We start from the raw sequence: 20,087 nt of genomic DNA, 5'->3' as shown, positions 1-20,087 counted from the left end.
TCATGGCGATATACCTCTACAGCATGATTTAAAATCACAAATAGGTTTCCTGTCGTGAAAGTATTGTTTGATTTTATTTCTTGAATACAATTTCTTTTCGTAACTGAATAACTGAAAAAAGCCTATACTAAATATGTCGGAACTGGACTCTATGCAATATTATAATAATGCTGCGGTCGAAATAGGGATACCCTCACGGCCGCATTGTAGATAAAATAATCTCAATTCTCTCGCGCTGATGTTGCAAATACCCATGGATGGCGGGATTGAGCGTAATTTGAATTATAAATAATAAACAAATGAAACATTAACATAAAAAAGAATACTAGTATCTTGATCAAGAAAAACTTTTTGAATTATAAAAATAAACAAATGAAACATGTACGTGAAAAGGGTATTTTGATAGCATAACTTAACTTTTTAGGCCAAAAATGTCAAATTTGCGATTTTGCCCCCACCCCCACCCCCGCTAAAAATCATGGTAAATTGGTGCCGCCTCTGACCATATCTACCAATGTCTACACCCTGACTCATGCCCACAGTAAACGCATATACCATATCTGGTAGGTTTACATTGACTCAGTTTCTCGTGCATGAGCGCCAAAGTTAAAACATTAAGTTTTGCGCTCAACTTTACTTCTGCAGGCAAGGGAGAGCGTGGTCTAACGGTTAGGGTACTTGCCTTCAGTGCATGAGGCCCCGGGTTCAATTCCCGGCGCAGGAGATTTGCTGTGATATTGGCTTTGAAAACAAATAGGTATAGATATACAGAGAGCTATACCCGTACATGTATCTCGCACAGTCAGTTTCGAGAGAGTAGGGTGTTAACCCCTGACTGTTCCCAACCCGTCCCGCTGTTTTAGATGGACCCCCAATGGAAATATAAGCTTCAATATGCTTTTTTGGGTTATTTATGTTTGTCAAAGCCCGAACAAATCAAATCATGAACATGAAGTTGGAGTTGGAGTGCCCCCCCCTCTCCGGGCGGCCGGGGACACTCCCATCATTGGTTCACGCATTAGACCTCTCAATAGACCCCTGTTTGGAGGCAAATCAGCTTACACCTAATGACCCTCTATATTTGTATAGAAATTTACACCAAATCTTTGTCCAACCTGCCATTCATACCCCGCCCTCAAAAATCAAATGGTGCATCCCTTAGGCCTTCTCATCAAACAGGAGTAATACAGACCAAACATGAACACACTATCCAACCAAACAAGAGCACAATACAGGTCTGTCGACTGTATAATGTACAAAAATGGTAGCAATTCGAACTTAACGAACTTAACCAAAACGGAGGGTAATCCCACATATTGGTACACGTCATGTACCTGTAAATAGACCCCCTATTTTGGAGAGGGGGGAATCTCCCACTCATGAACATCACCAAACAAGGGAGAGCGTGGTCTAATGGTTAGGGTACTTGCCTTTAGTGCATGAGGTCCCGGTTCAATTCCAGCGCTGGAGATTTGCTGTGATATTGACTTTGAAAACAAATAGGTATAGATGTACAGAGAGCTATACCTGTACATGTATCTCGCACAGTCAGTTTCAAAAAGAGTAGGTGTTAACCCCTGACTGTTCCCAACCCGTCCCGGTGTTTTAGATGGACCCCAATGGAAATATAAGCTTCAATATGCTTTTTTGGGTTATTTATGTTTGTCAAAACCGAACAAATCAAATCAAATCATGAACATGAAGTTGGAGTGCCCCGGGCGGGGACACTCCCATCATTGGTACACGTCATTAGACCTCTCAATAGAATCAGCTTTCACCTAATGACCCTCTATATTTGTATAGAAATTTACACCAAATCTTTGTCCAACCTGCCATGCATGCCCCGCCCCCCCCAAAATCAAATGGTGCATCCCTTAGGCCTTCTCATCAAACAGGAGTAATACAGACCAAACATGAACACACTATCCAACCAAACAAGAGCACAATACAGGTCTGTCGACTGTATAATGTACAAAAATGGTAGTAATTCAACTTAACGAACTTAACCAAATTGGAGGGTACTCCCACATATTGGTACATGTCATGTACCTGTAAATAGACCCCTATTTTGGAGAGGGGGAATCTCCCACTCATGAACTTCACCAAACAAGGGAGAGCGTGGTCTAATGGTTAGGGTACTTGCCTTTAGTGCATGAGGTCCCGGTTCAATTCCCCGCGCTGGAGATTGGCTGTGATATTGACTTTGAAAACAAATAGGTATAGATATACAGAGAGCTATACCTGTACATGTATCTCGCACAGTCAGTTTCAAAAGAGTAGGGTGTTAACCCCTGACTGTTCCCAACCCGTCCCGGTGTTTTAGATGGCCCCCAATGGAAATATAAGCTTCAATATGCTTTTTGGGGTTATTTATGTTTGTCAAAACCCGAACAAATCAAATCAAATCATGAACATGAAGTTGGAGTGCCCCCCCCCCCCTATGGTAGGCCCCTAAGGAAGCGTTCAGGCCTAACCCTTGCTCACGTGCATGGGATGAATTCGGAGAAATATGGATAGGCCTACTTGTATTTATTGATATGGGTGGGGTTATGTTATGATTATAGGCTCAAAATATCAACAAATTACGGTAAACCAGGCGCGTGCCCAGGTGGTGGGGCTTTGGGGCCTGCAGCCCCGGGTCTTAAAAAAAGAGGGAGACAGCGAGAGAAAGAAAGAGAGAGCAGGGAGCGGATGGGGGAGTGGCAGAGCAGTGGCATAGCCAGGCCCGTTTTTGTTTTTGTTTGGGGGGTGGTGATTTTGTAAAAAGTGGACCTTCTTCACAAACTTTGGACCTTTTTTTGACTAAAAAAGCATAAAAAAAACCTATTTTTTTTGCTCGCTACGGTCGCAAATTATGTTTTTGGGGACTTTTGCCCCACCAAGACGTCCCCACCCCTGCGCGTGCAGGGCCTGAGCATAGCCAGTTGGGTATATAGTGCCCCTACAAAATTGAAGGGGGTGGAAAAGGAGGGAAAAGTAAAAGGCCTACTTTTTCGGTCTAATTTCCTAAAAATTGAAAGAAATATCCTCACAACTGAAAACAAATATACCGGGAAGAAAATGTTACAAAAATATTAGCAAAACTGGGTTGAAAATGTTTTTTTGCCACAGCCAGGCTCATTTCAATGTCCGCATTTTTAGGCAAAAGAAAGGAGAAAATGGAAAGAAAACAAGGAAGAAAACAAGAAGAAACGAGAAAGAGTACATTCTGAGTCATTGCGCATCATAGGTTCTTGCTTGAAATTTGTGACACGGATCCACTGGAATCCGTTCTAAAATACATTTTACACTCTTAGAAATCACCGGTTTATTTTACGGCACAAACCGTAAAATTTTGTGGTAATTTACCGTAAACTGAATTTTAATTTATCTACAAATAGGCATGTTAGTACCGTTAAATTTGATAATTTTGTAATAAGTTGCATCGTCCACATTTTTCAAATAGGAAATAGCCGTATTTGTCTTGACAGATTGTGTTTGAAGACTACTTCATATAATTTATCGTGTATATATTTACGGCGCTACTGTAATTTTAACGGGAAAACGTTGGCAATAGAACTGCCAGGTTTTTTTACCGTAAATATTACAGGCCATACATTATACCGCATATCGTATATTTTACGGCAATATATCGTAAATATGCTAATTTTACGGTAAAATACTTGTTAAATCGTCATTTTTACGGGAAAAGGTTGGCAATAGAACTGCCAGGTATTTTCCCGAAAAATTTACGGAACATTTCTAACAGTGTATGCATTATCATGATTCCCCGGGCATGATTCATGACATGATTATGCCTATAGGCTATGCTTAATCATAATGGTCGGAAAAATAAGTTAATAATAGGGCCTAATGCAAAATGTGCACCAATTGGTTTTTTTTTACCGTAAATATTACGGGCCATACATTATACCGCATATCGTATATTTTACGGCAATATATCGTAAATATGCTAATTTTACGGTAAAATACTTGTTAAATCGTCATTTTTACGGGAAATTTTTTTAAATATACCGCGCCCACCTTTATCTACACTATTTCCCGACCATTTCTAACAGTGTATGCATTATCATGATTCCCCGGGCATGATTCATGACATGATTATGCCTATAGGCTATGCTTAATCATAATGGTCGGAAAAATAAGTTAATAATAGGGGCCTAATGCAAAATGTGCACCAATTGGCTTTAAGTTTGAGAATAATATCCCCCTCACAAGTCGAGTCCGTTGAAATCTATTATGCCCAAAATAATACCAAAAATAAGTGTAAACTTTTGCACCAAATGACTTTATTGTGCCTTTCATTAACTTTTAAAATAATTCTCCAACTTCTGAGGGAGGCACCCTTCTTCGTCAAAAAAGAAAAGGCTAACTTGCAAGTATCCATATAGGCCTAATTGAGCAGGTTCATATCCATAAAATGTGCGCCCAGAAGTCAGGTCCGCAGGAAATTTGTTATGAAATTTAGGCCTATCTTAGATATTATGCCTAAAGGCCTATGAGCACATCCCCTTCAAGTGTTGCGTCAAAACAGAAAAGGCTAAACTTAGGCTGAATTGGAGGAATTATTGAGCACGAGTGTTCATATAAAACTAAAATTCAGCTGCTCAGTTGGAAATCTGCAAAAATATATGCTCTAAAAAATGACTAATTCGGAGGGAGGGGCACATCGCCTCAGACACCTAGCGGCGCTCCCGCCGACGATGTTCAACCTTTGAAATTTTGTGTAGTTCAGCACCCCGGCGGTCCCGGATTCTATAGAAACGCTCTGTAAGTATAACGATGATAATAATTTTAAGAAATTAAAACTGAGTCTTTTAATGAAATAGTGACAAAAAATATTTCTAGTTTCTTCTTGGTATTGGTTGAAATTGTTTCCATGAGTCGGGGCCTGAACAATTAATTTACTACTCCCCATATAATGTTGCAGTTCAAGTATAATAGGCCTACTCTATGAAATATTAATGTAAAAGTTTGGTGCATTCATCACCACGTGCTGAGTTTTGATGTGTACGGAGAATTGAAAGTCTGCAAAATTTCGTCGAGGGAGGAACGTTATAATGCAGCACACAGTGTCATCGACCCTATATCTTCATGGCAGGAATCGCCATGGTAGGTTAAATCCACAGCCACGATTAGCCATTTGGTTCAAACCTTTAAAGCTCTTTTAAACTAATAATTAGTCGAGGGACATAACTAAGGCTACTCACAATAGCCGGGTAATCGATCTTGGTTGTGCGTGATTAAGCTTGTATACCCCATTGAGGTCAATGGTCATCGACTTTTATACTGCCTATAGTGAGTGCAGCTGTACTACACGCTGCACGCTGTAGTCCATAACAGGACCAACGCAATATAAAATGGTCAAATTTTGAGTTCAAAGCGCACGGCCAATTTTCAAAGCGCATTCTAGCAACTATCATATCTGTTCAACACGTATTTCCAAGTTTATGAGACCAAATCTGGTTTCTTGAGAAAAAAATCATGACGGGAGATATTCATCATTTTCTAACCCGGTATCAGAAGATTTTCTTCTGATATCAAAATCGTGCATAGCAATTCACGTGTATCGATCCCGTGTATTCATTTTAGTGTCCCTTCTGCACCAAATAATTATTAGCCAGGCGGTGTCGGTGTGCAGCATTTAAGCTCATGAAAAAGAGCAACTAAAACCATTTTAGCATTCCCCGATTTCTCACATTCACTAGAAAGAGTGTACCCCGAGCCCGCGATTTAATTCATAAATTGGATAGTAAAATTAGCAGGCACTCAACTTGGGCTAGCTACAACCCTAATCATGTTGATCAGGCCAACTCGCAATCCCGCTGCGCCGGTTCACATTCACCAACATTTACTAATATTGTTTACGGCTGGGTTTTGAGACTAGGGAGTATGTGATTTATAAGACGTCTCTGAATAATTATGATATTGACAGGTGACTCGGCACCGAGGAGTCTTTGATATCAAAGACGTCTTTGAATTAGCAGTGCCCCCGAACTGATTTAGAATCTTGCTGATCAAAAATAACAGAAGGAAATAATACATGACCGAGTTATTATTACTATTAACAGTTGAGATGAAAAAAAGTGGAAAATTCATCAGTTTTTGGGTTTTTTTAAAAATTTTGTTAGCAACATTGTTTTTGCCAAGTAGAAATATTGTAAATTGTTTGTAAACACGTTAAACGGACGGTACAGGCACATACATTTGCTCATCGGGTCAAGTGGGTATGATGACGCTACTCAAGACTTTTTCACGGTCGATTGCATTTGGTATTGAACAGAACATAGGAGTTTCTGCGGACGATTTGCGCCCCCTTTAAATATTGTTAATAATGTTTACTACTCCAATTTCGGAGTTTTTATGATACTACGCAAAAACTCCAAAATCGAGTTTCTCAGGACGCCGCAAATACTCCAAAATCGGAGGATTTGCGCCTTAAATAAATATTAATAATAATGTTTACTACTCCAATTTCGGAGTTTTTGCGGATGCTACGCAAAAATCCAAAATCGGAGGATTTGTGCCCGTTCTAAATATTGTTAATAATGTTTTCAATTTCACTTTCGGGGTAATATTTTGCGGATGCTACGTAAAAACTCCTTAATCGGGGGTTTGCGTCCGTTTAGTCACTATTTATTATTTATTTATTCGGACATCATGTACACTTTAGAATCAGGAGTTGCAGTGCAGAGCAATGCCCCAAAATTTAGTCTATGATGGGTCGTTTTTCAAAATATTCTTAAATTCTTTTAAAAAAAATATTTAAAAAAATTCTTAAATTTGAACCAATTTAAAAATCGGGAAATTTTTGTGAAAATTTAGCCCATATTGGAAAATTGGTAGGCCTATATGCATAGGTCTATTTTCAATTTTCCAGCGGCACGTCCCTACCAAAACCAATCTTAAGTACCCCCTGTGTTTTTTTCTCGCGTTGGTTTTTTTTCTATAGGCCTAACACATCCGCATCGGTTTCTTTCGTTCGCGTCGATTCTCACATCACCCGCGTTGGTTTTTTCATACAGTCGCATCGGTTTCTCGTTTGCGTTGGTTCTTTTTCTACAATCGAATCGTTGTCGCTTGACTTCAATACTCACTGTAAAAAAAACCCAGTTTTAGCAAAGGTAGGCTTTTACTATAATATAAATTATGTTATACCAGTTTTGATATGTAACAAGGAAATGACTAAACGGACAAAATTGTCTGTGAAATTGGAAAAATAGGGGTGTTTTATCGCACAAATGTCCACGAAATTGAAGAAAAGGGGTTCTTATTATTTTCTCCCGATCCAGTGGATAGCTGACCAGATAAGGAATAAATTTGGTTTCCTACTTCGTAGTTCGTACTCATCCCATGATCAATATTGTTCTCGGTTCTATTTCGTGTGTAGCCTTAGCATAAATTCGCGCACATTTTGCAATAGCCAATTTATATGCAAGGGGTACTACATGTACTTAAATTCTGTGATGCCCTGTTAATTACTGAAAAAAACATTCATAAAAGCCTCGTCCTTGAAATGTTGAAATAGGGTCCAAATAGCAAATGTGTCCTCGGAATCTAAAAAATAGGGGTGTTTCAGAGTACCATTTTGTCCTTGTTTTGGAGTAAAAAAGGGGGTAAATTTTCATGATATGTCCTTGAAATCGACTGCGAAAGGGGGTAATTTGTACTTGTGGTAACGGTCCTACGTGTCCCCCCTGCCAGGGAGTGACCCCACCGGGATTACATGTAGCCTACACCCGCATGATCAGTAAAACACCTATGCTATAATAGGCCTGAATTTGATATTCTTTTGTTTTTATGAATAGTATAAGCCATGATGCCGTATTTTTTAGTTTCGATTTTGCCGATCTTATGTGAATAATCTTTCATCGGCGCTTTTACACTGCAAAATTTTTGTCTAGCATGGAGATTTATGTCTTTCAGTAAACATGTTAATTTAACGTGTTTGTGCCAATCACGTATCCTAATGTCTTATGGTTAGTCAATACGGGTACGGGTGCAGGGTGTCAGTCCGAAACGTCGTCAGTCCCAAGTGCAAATTTACTATATCTGGGGTTCGTCAGTCCGAAAGTCGGAGCAGCGTGGCACACTGGTTAAGGTCTTTGCCTTTGGTGCGAGAGGTCCCGGTTCGATTCCCCAGAGGGCCAAAAAAAAAAAAAATCTCCGCTCTCCCCGTGGTTCATCTGGTAATGGCGGGGCAGATGATCCATGATAAAAGACCTCGTTTACAGGCGGTTCCGATCAGGGTAACGCCCGATTGTCGGCTACACTAACACAAAAACGTTTTAAAAACGCTTTTAAATAAGTTATATTTTGGCTTTTGGTTTAGGTAAAAACGTTTTAATAACATTAAAATGTCGGGTTATATAAAGGTCATGATAACGTTTTAAAACGCTTTGTATGAAAAACACACTGCAACAATATTTTCAAAAAAAAAAATTTTTTTTAAAATTTTATTGTAAACTATTTTTGCCAAATATTGTGTCAATACTTAAATAACATTATGTTAAAATATTTGAACCCAGCAAACACAGAAATGTTCTTAAAATGTTTTCTTCAAACCTTTTAATAACATTTAAATGTCGGGTTATATAAAGGTCATGAAAACGTTTTTAAAACGTTATTGAAAATATTTTGGGCAAACATTTTTCGCAAAATATTTTTTCAACTAAAATAACATTCTGTTCAGAATGTTTTGTATCAAGTTTTCAAGAATATTTTTGGAATGTTATTAAAACGTTTTTATACCCTTTATATAACCCGACATTTAAACGCTTTCTGTAAAACATTTTGTTTGCTGAGCAGTAGATTATCAAAAATGTTTTTAAGGTTATGAAAACGTTTTATACTCTTAATATACCCTTTATATAACCCGACATTTAAACGTTTTCTGACAACCTTTTATAACCTTTTGCGAATGATGTCGAAAACGCTTTTGTGTTTGCTGGTATCTACGGCGACTCCTTCGTTCACCAGGCAGGTCACTTGTATCTGGCAAGTTTCGGCAGCGTTATCTCCTAGATTTCAGCTGTTAATGCCTAGATATGCCCGACATTATTAAAAAAAAAAAAAGTCATTTTAGGTTCGTCAGTCCGAAAACGCTAGTCTGAAAATACAAAACACGCTATTAGTCCAACACTTCATCAGTCCGAAGTCTTCAGTCCGGCGCCTTTTCCCGAATCTGAAAAGCACGCTGTAGTCCGAATCTGAAAATCACGTCGTCAGTCCGAATCTGCAATTTAAGCACGTCGTCAGTCTGAATCTGAAAATCACGTCGTCAGTCCGAATCTGAAAATCACGCGCCAGTCCGAATCTGAAAATCTCAACACGCTGGTTGGATGATGCATTTGGCGGGCAACTTGGATTATAGTTGTGTTTTTATGTAAATTATTACTTCTTTTTTTTTTTTGGAGAGTATACAGCAACCTCAGGGTAAAACCTCATGCACAAAAAGCATTTCAGAGGTCAAGATCAACCCGAGTGAAAAATACACACATCAAAACATGTCAAAATGGTTACATCCACTTTTCGCCGGACAGAAACCATTCTCCTCAAGTATACTGAATGCCAGAGCATCATTTTCAGAACTTTTTTCTTGTTTTATTGAAGTTTGAAATGTTTTTCGTCCCAGTTTTCCATTGTTTTTCGTTAACACAAAATGTGCCGCTGCCGACTTTGACTAGTTAACAATAACATGGTTAACATAACAACCGTAGCTGAGTTAAAAATGCGCTAAATAGGCCTATCGATGAAACATAGGCTTCCATTGAACATTTTTACTAAAAATTCACTTAAATTGACAATTCAGAATCAGCAGAATGGGGAAGAAAACAAAAATATAACGCAATCAAACTTTAAGCAGAAAACAACTGTGGTCTTCCATCCAAGAAATAGCTAAGAAATTAAAATCAACATGCATAGCCTAATAAACACGTGGTAATCATGCTGCGTGGTACATCATCGCCCCAGCCAGGCCCCGGATATGGGGAAGTTCGCTATTCAAGGTTCGCTATTCAAGGTTCGCTATTCAAGGTTCGCTATTCCGAAAATTAAAAAGGTTCTCTATTACGAAGGTTCTCTATTCCGATATTAGAAAATGTTTTCTATTCCGAATATGAAAAAGGGTTCTCTATTCCGAATATGAAAAATGGGTTCTCTCCGAAAACGAAAGAAGGTTCTTTATTCGGAAATAAGCCACCGTGTTCTCTACTCCGAATATGAAAAAAGTTCTCTATTCTGAATATGAAAAAGTTTTCTCCATTCCAAAATCTAAAACAGGTTCTTTATTCCGAAATGAGGCCCGTAAAGGAAAGAAAAGAACTTAGTGAGTATATGTTAAACAGCTTAAACAGCAAAGAAAAGATACCTTAAGGGACCTAGAATGATCGTTTATGGGCGATGTCGACAGTATTTTTTGTGGGACATGAGAGCACCTCAGACGATCGAATTGCATTCTGAATACTGAAGCATGTCTTTCTGATATCAAATAATTTTCATTTTTGAAATTCACGATATAATACAAATTTTATGACAAATTATTAAAATTTGATATTTTTCAAATTTTGATATAACAGTCCTCAAAATAATTTTTTTAAATATAATGATATATTCTTAAAAAGTGTATGTAGCTGGGAGGAAAAGCCGACGATCAATTGAAAATTTTGACCTTTTATATTGAAGATATGGATTTTTTTCCCAAAAAAGACCTATTTTTTTTGTGTGGTGTTTTGGGAAAAAAAATCCATATCTTCAATACGACAGGTCAAAATTTTGACCATTGGTCGTCGGGTTTTCATCCCACCTACATACACTTTAAGTATAAATCATCAGATTTATAAAGTTTACTTCAAGTACTGTTAAATATCAAAAATATCAATTTTAATGATTTGCCATAAAATGTGTATTACATTGCTAATTTCAAAAATCAAAATTATTTGATATCAGAAGGACATTCTTCGATTCAGAATGCAATTCGATATGTCTGATGTGCTATAATGTCCCACAATAAATACTGTCCAAACGTTCATACCCCACCCCTTAATGGACCCATAAAAAAGAGACCTCGGAGGGCCCGTAAAAAGCAAAGAAGAGATACCTTAGACCTAATGGACAAGAAAAGAGACCTTTGTTGGCCCGTAGGCCCTAAAGCAAAGAAAATATGCCTTATTACAAGGTATCTTTTTTACCTTTTACGGGCCCCTGAGGTCCCTTTTCTTTGCTTTTACTGCCCCGTAGTAAAATATGTTTTCTTCAATTTTTACGGGCACTCTAGAACCCCGGGTAACGCAGCAGGTTACCCCCTTCGCTCTGCGACACTGGATGTAGGCCTACATAATGGTAAAATTTTGTTGAATTTTCAGTTTACCACAGATATTGGAACAATATCTGTGGTCAAACTGAAAATTCAACAAATGATTGGCAATACTTGATGACCATGCATGATGACGGTGAGGTGACTACCTTATAAGCAAATTGTATACAAAGTAGCTAATTTTCTATATTGTTCTTCACGTGCAAAACGTTGCAGACTCCACAGTTACAAACCTCAAACTGTTCTCCAAGTAATTTAAACTCGAAGAAAAACAAAAACACATGACACATTGGTAAAGCGGAATTGGTATTCGAATAGAGAACCTTTTTCATATTCGGAGTAGAGAACACGGTGACTTGCATCGGAATGAAGAACCTTTAGTAGTTTTTGAAATAGAGAACCCATATTTGAATATTCGAATAGAGAACCTTTTTCATATTCGAATAGAGAACCTTTCTAATTTCGAATAGAGAACCTGTTTGTGTTTTGGGAATTTTCGAATAGAAAACCTTCGTAATAGAGAACCGGTTTTTTTTTCGAATAGCGAACCTTTAATTACATTCGAATAGCGAATGGTAAAATTACACGCTCGAAAAAAACCCCTTTGGTATGGCGGACCTTCGGAATAGCGAGAGGACCCCATATACAGTCAATCCTGAATCCCAATAAGGACCGGTCATGTGCCGTGCGCATGTACAAAATCAGGTTCCCACGTGTATAAATGAACTTATGAATAATTAATACCGTAATTAATGAGGGAAAGTACCAGTTGTTTGAAATACGAGAAATATCTCCGGGAAATATCATATTTCCGTGAATATTAAATGGGTATTTTATTTTGGAGTCATTTTTAAAACAACATGTCATCAGTATGAATGTAGGCCTAAATTGTTAGATAAAATAACGGTTGTGCAGTAATGATTAACTTCCAAAAATATTTCTATTTTATTTTACTTATACGCTTTATTGTAGTATGGCGAATCTTGCATCGTGGGCATTCGTGGCCTATAATTAATGCTAGAATGGATTGTTTGATTATTGCTAAATAATCACTTTTCTTTGTTTTATTTTGCAAATGAACACAAAAGTTAGACATTGTACACAGTTTTTCACTATTTTGTGGCATTTTCAAATTTCCGTGAGCAAAGCCCAAAATTCTGTGAAATTTCCGTTTTTCCGTATCGCGGAGAAATCGTGGCTTTAGTGTAGGCCCATTGTTTAAAGAGTTCGTGTTGATTTGAATTGGTTTTTTTTTTTGCAATAGGTTTCTTATTTCTACACCATGTCTCATTAAGAAAAATTAGAAAAAGTGTTGCGAGCGCAGAGAGCAGGAAAATAATAGCCTTAGAGCGTGCTCTATTTAAAAGGCGCCCATGAATGTTTGCCAAAATTGCGTGCCCCCCCTCTCGGCGTGCCAAAATTGCTTGCCCCCCCTTCGCTCGCCAAAATCCCCCACACACACACACTTTTACCCTCCCCGGAGAGCTCATAATTATTGCACAGCTAAGATATCCATGTAGGCCTACCCACACCGATTTGACGCCCATGATGACTTGAAAACTGGAATTTGTCACTATCATGGAAAAATAGAGTGATTCACTTTCTTTTATCATCAAACTTCTAGTTTAATTTATTTCATATTTGAATCCACACAATTTGGTTTGCACAACTTCTGGCTGGGTTTCGGCGCACCATGTCAGTTCCACCATCGAGTTATACATTTTTCATGTTATAAATAGTAACTAGATGGTTTCACAGGCACACCGTGGACCACTCTTTCGACCACTCTTTCGACTGTTCGCACCCACCGTACAATAGCCTGAGCACCCAATCCATTCAATTGTTCCGACCGTCAGCGGTCGAAATACACCCAATTCCGACTGGTAGCCCACACAATCAACTAGTCGGAATCGATATTTCGACTATAGGCAGTGGTCGAAATCTATATTCCAACTTGTCAAAATTAGTATTTCGACTGGTCGATTAGTAGTCCAATCGGTTGAAATATATGAAGTATACGTAGAGATACAGATTCAGGATACAGATTTCGACCTACGCCGGTCAATCTCAGCTGGACATTAGCATGCAGTGGCGTAACCAGAAGGGGTATGAGGCATTTGTCCCCCCAGTCAGAAGCCATGGCTAAAGCCATGATTTCTCCGTGATACGGAAAAACGGAAACATTCACGGAATTCGGGTTTGCTCACGGAAATTGAAAATGCCACAAAGTAGAGAAAATCTGTGTAAAATGTCTAACTTTTGTGTTTGTGCCTGACCTCAGACTTCAAAAATGTTTAATTCCCTAAAAAAAGGGTGGACTTTTTTATCCCCCTTTTATGGTCTCAATTTTTTTGACCCCCCTTCGAGTCCCAAAAAGAAACCAAAAATATACGCTATTAACAGTGGCATAGGCCTAGATTTCTTTTCGACATTGGGGATGGAGAAATTTTCGTTAAGTCCAGTGATTTCAGCACTTTTTTTTTTTTGCTCATGTAGTATGATGTAGTCATGGTAGTGGGTGAATTTAGTTTCCAAAACTTCCTACCCCCGAGAATCTAATGATGTGTCCCTAATAAAGTTCCCGTGCTTGAAGGTCTTTATTACCATTACTCAATCAATAAACCCAACTACAAATAGCTACACTTGGCGTCTCATAGAAAATAAAGAATTTGACAAGTTGTCATGATTGTTGATCAATTTGATCATGGAGGTATTTTGATCATGTTGATGTTATGGAAATCGAAATATTAACCATTTATATGCAAAGATATGCGCATATATACATGCATGACTGATTTAAAATTGGGACTAGTACAGTGTATTATCATTTGGAGTCAATTCATTGGATTTCTGGCCAAACTTGTGTGCTGAATTGCTAACTAAAACGCTAAACGGCCGGAAATCTCGACTTGACTCGACCAGGTCGAGACCGGTCGAGACGCAGTCGACCGCTATCATGGCTATGGCAATCGTGATGCGCAGGGTTCACGTTGAAGACGGGGTGTGAGGAGGCCGAGATGGAAGGAAATATTTGGCAGTTGGAAACCTTCTTCGATGACATTCATGGGTAAGAATCTATTCTACTGATAACCAACCGTATGGAATCTGAGTATATTTATTTGAAACTACAATTCTGATTCACCAGTTTTCTACTATTCTTTCCTTCCACAATATCTCGCATTATCATGTGGTCCGTCAGGCACCTCACGTTGTCGATGCCACGGCCGTGATTAAAATATGGGGTAAATTTCCCCAAACTGTCGTCACTCCCTCTGGTATTTCAGAAGCCTATTAGATTAGCATTCCCCTTGAAAATCTCCATCGTCGTCGGAACCGACATATTTTAATATTAATGATATTGTGAAATAAAATACAAGACGGAGCTCGGATGAAACTTCGAACTCATATACGTGGTAGGGGATTCCATCAACATCCGGGAGTGGAGTGCACTAAAAGTTCATTGTTACTTACCACATCATACAAAGGCTATGGGGCCTGATATCAGGGTATGGCCGGCCCGGGGTTATGACATGATATCATGATACCGTACCATACCAAATCAAGCGCTGAAAATGGTCGCTGAAGAACTAACCCCAGCCCATTGCTTAGACACATTTTCAGCGCCATCCCTAGTAGATACGGGGAATCTCCCACGGGACTGGGGAAAAGCAAACATTACACCAATTAAAAGCAGGGCCGTTTAATACTAGCAAGCCATGATATATTGACATAAGCTGACATAAGTCATCATGTGCCCGAAAAAGACCCCGGTATTTTTGGCAAATCCTACACCCTATGGTGACCCCGTTTTTTCAGCAGCATACACTGAATAGGCTAACCCCCCTTTTTGAACAATTAGTCCTTAAAGGGGCATTTCGTGATCCACAGCCTCATCCCCCCACTTTTCTCAAAAAAAGTTGAGATTTTTATGTCACTGGAAATCTCTGGCTACATAATGTTTATGTACAAAATATTTCTTGCAGATTAATTCGTTTAGCAAAGATATCGTGAAATTTGAACCAGAACGAAATTACAACGCATTGTCTATGGAGCAGTGTAATACACATAATCATGCATAACTCGCGAACGCAAAAATCGAATCAACTGAAATTTTGGGAATAGGTTTTTTCGTGGATATCTAATGAAAAATGACATAAATAGAGGATGCTAGGATGCTAGGATCACGAAATTGAACCAAGTTTTGTCTATTTTTTTTTTAATACTGTAAACTTGGGTAAAATGCTATTTTTGATGTGAAATCTTGGACGCTCACATTTTTAGAATTTTCATAAAACATCAACGCTCAACATAGTACATACCATGAACCTTCAACATGAAACACTTCGTCATTAGGGACCGTTCACAAACACGTAAGGGGGACCTGGTGCAAAACCTTTTCATCGCGAACATTTTTTGCCCCGCCCCCCCTTTAGGGGCTGTGCAATAATTATGAACCCTGGGGGCAAGAAATTTTTGGCGAGCCAAAAAGGGGGGCAATTAAGCGATTTTTGGCATGCATTCAAGGGGTGTCTTTTAAATAAAACGCTCTAAAAAGACATAGGAAAATAGTACGGAAACGCTTAAATATGCAAATTTTCCTGCTTGCTGCGCTCGCAACATAAATCTAGACCATTTAGAGTTCGAATTTGGGATCTAAAAATTTGGCATGTTCAAGGGGGCAAAGAATTTTTATGGGCCGAGAGGGGGGCAAGCGATTTTTGGCGGGCCGAGAGGGGGGGCAAGCGATTTTTGGCGAGCCGCTTGGAAATTGCACAGCCCTTACAGACCTCAAAAATTGCAGGGCCCACCTTTTTTGACATGAAAATTAAGCGGTTCAACCCATAGAAAAGCATATAAACTTAATTTTTCCAGGAAAATTTGTGGTCATTTTTTCAGGGTCCCCTTAGGAGGGTCAAACATTTTCAGGGCCACCCTTTTTGCATCAGCCCCCCCTTACAAGTGTTTGAAACGGTCCCTTAGTAAAGGATTAAAATACATGATACTACATGTATTACCATGATTATCCAAATGAAGATCAGCTCAAGAGCTGATCTACATGTAGGCCTATAGAAAATGTTGAAAATTAAATGACATGAAATTACTGTATTAATTATATTACCCATCCCCCCCCCCTCCCTTTTCCTGGATTTTGCCACAGGTCTGCAATAAAAATTCAACAGTCTACAAATGTATTGTTAACTTGTGTTTGAACTGTCAATCACTTCCCTTTGAAATTCAATTAATTGAAAATGGTAAATAAACAGGTAGATATTCAACAATCATTCATTCTTACACTATTTTGAATTCAATAGCTATTCAGAATGCATACATGCATGCATGCATGCATGCATGCACATATTCCAAGAAAAAGTAAATAAAGATGATGCAAAATGATGTGTGGTTAACATACAATGTACTAATACTAGTAGTAGTAGACTCTGCCCTCCTCCAACCAGTTGGATTGGTCTATAATTGGTGGTTTAACGACTGGTTGATTCCAACCAGTAGACTGGTTGATTCCAACCAGTAGAAGTGGTATATCTACCAGTTGACTTGGTGGTATAACAACTGGTAGAATTGAGTTGACTAGTGGTATAACAACTGGTTGACAACTAGCCTATCTACCAGTTGAGTCGAGTTGACTGGTTATTAACAACTGGTTGACTCTACTAGTTCCTAGGTGATTGGAAAGTGGTTGAAAAGTGATTGGAATTCTTTGTCTAAAAACAACCAGTACACACCAACTAGTTGAAATTTAAGAGACAAACAACCAGCAATTTTTGTAAGGGTGCCAATACATCAAATATTTGGAGTATTTATGTGTAAAAGACAACTGTAACAGAAAAAGAGGAGGAACTTGTAAAATGAAAATTAATATAAGCTGGGAAAATTAAGTCGCATCATGCCAAATGAGGTATCCAAATACACAGAACAAAATTCTCTATCTGTTGACTATAGGCACTTTATATGGTAATAAGGTTTGAAAAAGTGAATTTAATTAGGAATCTTTTAAAAACTTCAATTGCTTAAGTAGATAATGGGATTGGTCAAGGATTTGGTTAGCCAAGCATGCATCTTTAAGCCTTAAAGATGCATGCTTGGCTAACCAAATCCTTAGAGCAGCCAAATCTTCCTGGCAAAGTTTTTTGTCATTCATATTGCTTCTGGGGTGCTTAGATTTATGTTTAGCATCTTTAAGATATTGTGTTTGTCTTAAGTGTACGGATATGTTTTGTAGGCAGTATAGTTGGTTAAAAGTTTAAAGGCCTGTCCAGTTGACCAGGCAAAATTGTTGGGAAAATTGTGACACAATACCCTAAATCCTGATGATCCTGTCATACAGTGGGACTTTGCATGATATTTTGCAAGAGGTAAACACCATCTGCACATGAAGGTCATCTTAATCAATTTGCATTGTGTGATATGGCGCAGTCAATGCCATGTCTAGCTACCCACTCGTAAAAGTAATACATGGGCATAAAAATGGTAAATTTCTAGATATTTGGTCTAGCTGGCCTTTATGCAAATTTTCTTCTGCTTTTCACTTTTTTTTTCTTTCCATTTTCTTGCTCATATTTTAATTTCACAATGCTGTCTTTAGCCTAGCTAGCGGTTCAGATCACATCACAAATAAAATACTCACATGATTACATAATGTACATAGCGGAAAATAATAGAAATGTAGCGCCACTAGGAAGAGAGTATACACACTGAGTAGAGCCCCGTACAGCACCAGTAATATGAAGAGCCACTGGTTGTCCTCGGCAACACAATTATTGATCCTGAAAAGAAAAATGTTGCAATATAATCAATATTATAATGATAGACAAAGATAAAAAGACTAGTTTGCGTCTGACGTCATCTGTCAATCAAACTCCGAGCACGGTTTAATTACAAGTGTCATGATGATATGAGTTGCTGAACACGGCGATAAAAGCGGGCGCCTCATTGTTAATTTTGCACCTTTTATACAAACCATCTCAAAAGTTAAGTCTTAATAGTAGGAAACTTTTTTTGGCGAAGGCACCATGTCCACAATGCCTATAAAAGTTGCTTTTTGCCTTGTAAGAGTACGTATTTTTCGCCATTCACTGCTATTCCTTTTCTCTGATCGGCACCAGCCAGATGAATCGACCTTCCTTAAACGCGCTATTAGCCAATCAAGGATCGTAAAGAATTTGATTGACAGTAACGTCAGACGCAAACTAGTCTTCTTATCTTTGTCTTTCATTATAATAAATCAGAACAGTGTGCATTGTGGGTACTATCCAGACAGCAAAAAGTGGAATCAATGACGCAATCTTCTCCATTGACGGACCTAGCAGTGTAAGTAGCCTTTTAATATTCTTTGGTTCACTTCAAGTTCGATAGTGACGTTAATACATTTTTGCGGTTGTGCTGCAGGCGGGTCGACAAACCGCATGAGTGCATGTACGCTATGCGAAATTAACTTTACAAGCTTTATGTGTGATTCAATATTGCGCCCAGCGAAATACACACCTACATCACTATCAAACTTGAGGCGACTCAAATTGCAAGCAGCTCAAAAAAGCTATGTTATCCCATTTAATAACTTATTTTAGTCATATTCACTTTAATATTTGCCATCCCCATTTACATCACTGAAAATTTTTGAGGGCCCCCAGCACTGCCACTTACAAACTGTGTGAATGACCTACGACTCTTGAATCCTTGTGATGCTATTTACAACAGTTCTAACCAGGCTCACCAATCAATACTCTGCTGTTAGGCTAAACAAAATTGTTATGTCTCAAAGCCCATGGCAGCTTTAAAAAACGTATGCGGAATGAGGTTTTTTTTTAGATTTTAATTTTGTTGAAGATTTTTTTAAACTCAATTTTGAATTCAGATGTCATTTTCGAGTGTTCAAAAGTACACAGCATAAAATTGTGGTTGATTTACACAATTGAAGTACAAATATCAGACACAGGTACTGAGCATTTTTCAAAAAGTGAAAAGTTCACCATTATTGAAACATGTGTAAAATCAAATCTTTTTATCTCATCTTGATATTATATTGGTTACACTTGCAGGTTGATAATCTGAAATGTTTTTAGCTTGATAACCCCAAAATTTACTTTTTAACCCTAACCCTAAACTTCACCCTAACCCTAACTTATAACCTTTAAGCCCTAATCCTAACCTTAAACATGCATAACCATATAAACCCAAAATCTAACCATTAAATCCTAACAATTACTGTATCCCTAATGTGAGCCCTTATTTTATCCTTAACCCTAATCGTAACATAAAATGCCCTGCACAATAATTTAAACCCTTTTCTGGCTAGCATACTTGGTTCTAAACAAACATGTACCTACCAATGACAATGGTGATCCATGTTACGCACACAGCGTTGACATTTACCGCAGTGATGAGACTTAAGAGGGCGCTTCACTAAACACCTTGTACAGTGCGTCCAATCTAATTTGGCTGGGGAAAAAGATATATCAAGAAACAAATAAATAATATATTACAACGTGATTCAATGTCAGTAGGCTATTGTAGAACAACATCTTCATGTGGTTCAGGACTTGAAAGTATATTAAGTATGTGACACAGCGTTTTTCTATTGGAGTAAAAATCCGGCTTTTAACCGGTTTGGGGATTATAAATTACCAGTTGAAAATGCTGTGCTCCGGTATTTGGCCGCAAATGCCTGCTAAATTTTCTCCGCTATTTCTCCGGCATTTATCCTTCCAAAACTAGGATTTTTTCCGGAGAGGAGAGCCGGCTTTCGTCAATAGAAAAC

The 20,087-nt window shown here is 38.3% G+C and overlaps 1 protein-coding gene across 1 annotated transcript in view; it reads right to left on the bottom strand.

The window, feature by feature from the left end:
• The window catches only part of LOC140146088 (palmitoyltransferase ZDHHC21-like), a 35,608-nt gene that overhangs the window by 12,992 nt on the left and 2,529 nt on the right, over window positions 1-20,087 (bottom strand). The window contains exons 3-5 of the mRNA XM_072167844.1: window positions 19,657-19,768; window positions 17,958-18,096; window positions 17,108-17,147 (exon numbers count right to left, since the gene is read on the bottom strand). Of these exons, the coding sequence (XP_072023945.1) occupies window positions 17,108-17,147; window positions 17,958-18,096; window positions 19,657-19,768 (291 nt within the window). The remainder of the gene's footprint in view (window positions 1-17,107; window positions 17,148-17,957; window positions 18,097-19,656; window positions 19,769-20,087) is intronic.

Source organism: Amphiura filiformis, chromosome 2 (genome assembly GCF_039555335.1).
Source record: "Amphiura filiformis chromosome 2, Afil_fr2py, whole genome shotgun sequence".
In the NCBI taxonomy this organism is placed as follows: domain Eukaryota; kingdom Metazoa; phylum Echinodermata; class Ophiuroidea; order Amphilepidida; family Amphiuridae; genus Amphiura; species Amphiura filiformis.
Note: the sequence above shows the minus strand (reverse complement) of the source record. Positions and strands in the feature narration are given on the sequence as shown.